Genomic DNA, 5,039 nt, shown 5'->3' with positions numbered 1-5,039 from the left:
AACGTCAGCGACACCTAATTAAAATTAAATGAGCAGGCATTCGCTATTGGACGGCAACTAAGGGACGCCAGCGCGATCTTATTAATATTCATACTCAAGCACTTTCTTATAGGAAGTTTACCGGGGAACGTCATCACTACCTAATGAATATTCATAAATAGGTCTTTGCCATAGTAGAATTAGTAATTTGGCAATCAGGAGCTCAGTTCATCGTTAAAACGGAGCGTGGGAGGGAGAACGGCGGAGAGCAGCAGCCGGGAGGCCAAAATGTTCATCAAACGAGGAGGTATTATCCAAGAACATTTGTTTCTACCAAACAAATAATGTGTAATTGGCGTCTAAATAGAGTGAGATGCGGAATGTGTCCTGATTGTGCCGCTTTCTCTACGGGATATTCTATGACCTATTGATGAGTGTAACAATGCAGTCTAATGGACTCATGCCAGAACTACTGTATATGTGCCCATCGTATACCAGTTTAGCTATTGTGTGTCGTGTTAGTTATCGCTGATGATTTGTAGGATGACTTTATTGTCATTTTTTTCTCGATTATACTGTATATAGACCAATAATCAGTGACACATTTTTATACTGACATTCACACTTTTCCAGTTGATCGATTGTTGTTTCTTTAATATTAATTGTAAAGATGAGAATGATTTACATAGATTCCAAACCACTTTGCATAAATATAAAGACATAAATTAAAAATAATATGGATATTGGTTATTGGAACACTTACATGTAAAAGTACTTATATCGGTCGTTAAAATGTATCATGATTTCGATCTCTGCTGTGAAGTGTAGTTCCTATATCGACCACGAGCCATGCGTTTTAAAGGGACTTATAGCTAATCTTGTGTTTTATACGGATTGCTTTGCTAATTGGATAGTGAAGAAGTAGGGCTAATCAGTAACTTTAATCGTCTTTCAATAAAGAGGCAAAGGATTTCGTTCAAATACAGTCATTAACTGTTGCTAGACCATTGTAGTGTGCATAAATGGGTTAGAGCAGTAAATAGTACGCTTGAGTCAGAGTTGTGCTTGAAATCAGGGACACATGCTATAGTACACTAGACTGACCTACAAAGGCAAAATCCACTAACACGTTGTATACAAGTGTAAATTTGGTCATGTGGCAACTATGTCTAGGATTTGAGAAATTTCAGAGTAAATTCCAGTGAGATGTGTAAACAAATGCTTGTCATATAGTATTTCATAATAGACATACAGTAGTTTGTCAAGAGCAAATAAGAATTTTAATTGTAATATGCAACAAAGGTAAACAACAACAACTGTGCGGCCATCTGTGATCTTAAATGATTATTATTAAAATATTCATAATGTTTTTGCTGCAGTATGCTAATTAGTTATCATTGTGTCAAAAGCAGGAATTAAACAAAAAATGATTGTTGATTGTAATTTATATGTTTAAAGGTATAGCGTGGATGGCTTATGGCTTATGTAATTTATGTGTTTATAAGTATAGTGTGGATGGCTTGATGCGGCAAGAAACCAAAGTGATCCGTGGGAGTGGATCTGATGGCCTCGGTGGAGTTACTCTACATAGATAATAGAGGGGGAAGACCTGATCCTCCCAGAGTACTGGATTGGTCTTCAAGTCCACTTCATGTTCACAGGCTAAGCAGTTCAGTGGAAGAAGCTTCTCCCACTCTGAAGGCGCCTGCCTGGGAGGGACAGTGTAATTCAGTACCAAGGACGGCTCCCGTCAGAGGACAACATGGCCAGCACCGGCATCAGCCCCTAAAGAAGGTCAGGGTGTGTTGTGACGAGGAGCTGGAGACCTCGTTCACTTACATCGATGAAAACGTCAATCTCAGGTTGGCCACCCCAGACACGAGTGAGAAAAGCGCTCACCGTGCAACTTCATTCCATGACTCCTCAAGCGAAATCCGTCCCGAGGGCCTCCAGGAGTTGTCGCTGATGTCTGACGTCGACCTCAGCTCAGAGAGTTCGGGGAAATCCGTGGATTACGGATTCATCAGTGCAGTCACGTTCCTCATCACCGGGATTTCACTGGTGATCATATCATACACGGTCCCTCGTGACGTCAGAGTGAACCCCGACAACGTCTCCGCACGTGAAATGGAAAGACTCGAGAACGAGAGCGCCAGGATAGGCGCGCACCTTGACAAGTGCGTTATTGCCGGCCTTTGCTTTCTCACCTTAGGCGGAGTGGTGCTATCCACTTTGCTTATGATTTCAATGTGGAAGGGTGAGATGTACAGGAGGAAAGCCTTTGCTTATTCGAAGCACTCTGCAAAGCTTTACGGTTCGATTAATTTAAGAACAAGATCAAGTCCCAGCCGCTCATCGCCACCACGTAGTTTGGTCGAGGAAGAGAATGGCAATGCCATTAGTTGACTGTTTTCTCCATTTATCTCCATTGGACTGCCAACATAACATTAACCTTTCCAGCATGGCCAAAAGAGCTTGTTTTTCAACCTTGTATCAGTGACAATTGCTTACTGATGCAGAAAAAAACATAATATCGGATAACAGATTTCTCAGGCTTCAGAAATACACAGCATAATATCATTTATTAATCATAAAGCAAGACAGGTTAGAAACTTAAGGTTGTGTGTCAGGAAGTTAAATTAAGTTGCTCATAGTATTCAAAGCCTTACTTTCCAAGCTGAAAATGAGAGATCTAAAAGAAATTAGTTCTGTTGTACAGAAACCTGCTGCTAATACTGACAATCCTACTGCCTCTTTCTTACTCTTTCAGAATACTGAAATGTTTCCACTTCAGCCCTTTCATCATGGTATTTAGACTGATTTAGGGCTACAGTTTCTGGTTTAGAGCACTTCAGATCCTCAGAAAGCATTGAGAAAGCACTGAGAAAATGCCAGCATATAATTGGGATGTTTTTGCCATTATTTTCTCATATTGTTAGTTCATGTGTGGAATGGGCCATGCAGAAATCTAACACTCTCGCCCCCCTCACCAAGCGCTAAAATATTTTATAAATATTTAATGGAGGAAGCTGCCACACAATGATTTGCTATCTTTTGGAAATTTAAATCCATCTCTGAGAGCAAAGCATAACTATTGTATCTTCACTTATACACACAGTTGAACCTATAGGCTCTCAGTATGTAACAAGATATTGACACAAATGGAAAAAAAATGTCTGCGCTCACAGGATTTATCATAAGACTTACAATATCAAATACATATCGGTGTCAGTGCATACTCTGATGATTAATGACAGTTCATAAAACTCATAACTTACAACTCACTTTCTGATATGAAAATAAAATTATATTCTTGATTGTGTGTAATTGCTTGTGATAAATCATTAGCTTGTATTTGACTGCAATAAGTGTGACCATTTAAAACCTGAATTTGACATTTATGATCATGAATCTGCTGTCTGACTCCTAAATGGTTTTGTGCATATTTTTGAGATTCCATCACAAAGAAAAAAGAAGACTGAATCAAAGGTCTGTCTCTAAAACAGTGGCTGATCATAAGTAGTTCCATTGAGACTTCTTCTAAATATATTTTAGCTTTAAACTCTACTTAACTTTCTGTTGTTTTCACTGTATATTATGAGTTATCAAGCACTAAAGCAGCGTAGATGCTTCAAATTTATCAATAACATAAAAAGCAATGTATACGTATCAGACTGACTGTGATATAGCCTAATGGATGTTGCAATTTTACAGGAAAATTACTTTGTGCATAACATCTTTCTCACAATGAGTGAGATCCAAATTTAAGGCCTATAAGAGATGAGTCACTGGTAATTGCCCACATTATCTAGGACGGTCCTACCGGGCGTCTCAAAGGGAAATTAGAAATAGATAGATAGTTAATAGAATGACTTTTAATGAGCTGATTTGAAGGTAGCATGTAAATGGAGCAGTTAGCCAGAGTGCATATTTTTACCCGTCACAGAATAAACGCTAACGAGTCGTGTTTGCCTGTTGAAGATAACCATAATAACAACAGTATCACATGCTTTCTAGTTTAGTTTGGTGTGTGGAATTTATATAAAGCATGGCTGTCTTTATTTTTTCACGAACGAATGTTAAACTAACCATTTACACATATTTGAGACCGACTGTATGATTAGTCAAAGCACACATTTACAGATTACAAAATAGACGCTAACAGAAGTCATGTTCGCCTGTGATGTAACCCTAACAGTTAGCGAGCTTTCTATTAGAATTTGGCCCGCGGTAAGTATTTAACACATAACTCTATTATTTTTGACAAACAAATGTACAATTTACCATTTGCACATTTTGACGCATTTTTATTTGTTCTATTTACAGTTCTATTTAGAAACAAAGTAATTCGCTCCCTTAACCACTCTCTGCACCCTAGGTAGGCCTACTGTAATACAAATCGTGTTTCTGAAGTCCAGCATGTCAATGGTAGGAATGCTGAAAATAGCAATGCTATTCATTTCAAACCACAATGTCATGTAAGGGGACACCTAGTATGTGACTTCCATGACAGCTTGCCTCCATCAGCCATATGTTCTAAAGAAGAAACCTGGGTTCTCTTACTTTCTCCAAGATCATACATCATTACAGAGAATGAGGGTTTTTCTGGAAAAAGTGCTTAGCACTGCAGACTTTACGGACAAATTGAACCAACTTAAAGGGGTCATATGATGCGATTTCAATTTTTCCTTTCTCTTTGGAGTGTTACAAGCTCTGGGTCCATAAAGAAGATCTGTAAAGTTGCAAAGACTAGACGCGTTTCAGAAAGGCGGGGCATAGAGGAGAAACAATAATGTACAGTGTGTGGAAAATAATGTGTTTTTTTAATCTTAAACCGCATAAACACATTGCATTACACCAAATACACAAAATAATGTTCTTTTTAGCAACATCATATGACCCCTTTAAGCACTTTAAGCATTTCCAATAGAGACGTTTTTGTGCAGTTGTTTGTTGTAAACTTCAGCTTCTCAAGATGGAACACATTAACCTCGCTGGAAGCTTTTAGTCATCTAGTCCCATCCCCTCATTCGCTAGCGCAGGGTTGCCACTTGTTCCTA

The 5,039-nt window shown here is 38.6% G+C and overlaps 1 protein-coding gene across 2 annotated transcripts; it reads left to right on the top strand.

Annotated features, from left to right (window-relative positions):
* Positions 1-227: 227 nt before the first annotated feature.
* LOC107713801 (transmembrane protein 74-like) lies at positions 228-3,254 on the top strand. 2 transcript variants are annotated; one of them, XM_016519414.1, is made up of 2 exons: positions 228-286; positions 1,490-3,254. In XM_016519414.1, exon 2 carries the CDS (start codon positions 1,543-1,545, stop codon positions 2,383-2,385), a length of 843 nt encoding a protein of 280 aa, XP_016374900.1. In that variant the 5' UTR covers positions 228-286; positions 1,490-1,542; the 3' UTR covers positions 2,386-3,254. The 2 variants fall into 2 exon arrangements, with proteins under 2 accessions (XP_016374900.1, XP_016374901.1); XM_016519415.1 differs by having other exon boundaries at positions 263-286; positions 1,485-3,254.
* The last annotated feature ends 1,785 nt before the right edge of the window (positions 3,255-5,039 follow it).

Source organism: Sinocyclocheilus rhinocerous, unplaced genomic scaffold (assembly GCF_001515625.1).
Source record: "Sinocyclocheilus rhinocerous isolate Xijiao unplaced genomic scaffold, SAMN03320098_v1.1 scaffold779, whole genome shotgun sequence".
NCBI classification, from domain to species: domain Eukaryota; kingdom Metazoa; phylum Chordata; class Actinopteri; order Cypriniformes; family Cyprinidae; genus Sinocyclocheilus; species Sinocyclocheilus rhinocerous.
The sequence above is the reverse complement of the archived record's forward strand: the minus strand, read 5'-3'. Positions and strand labels throughout refer to the sequence as shown.

Coding starts and splice junctions, on each gene's coding strand:
- LOC107713801 (XM_016519414.1), top strand. CDS start 1,543: ATGGCCTCGGTGGAGTTACTCTACATAGATAATAGAGGGGGAAGACCT.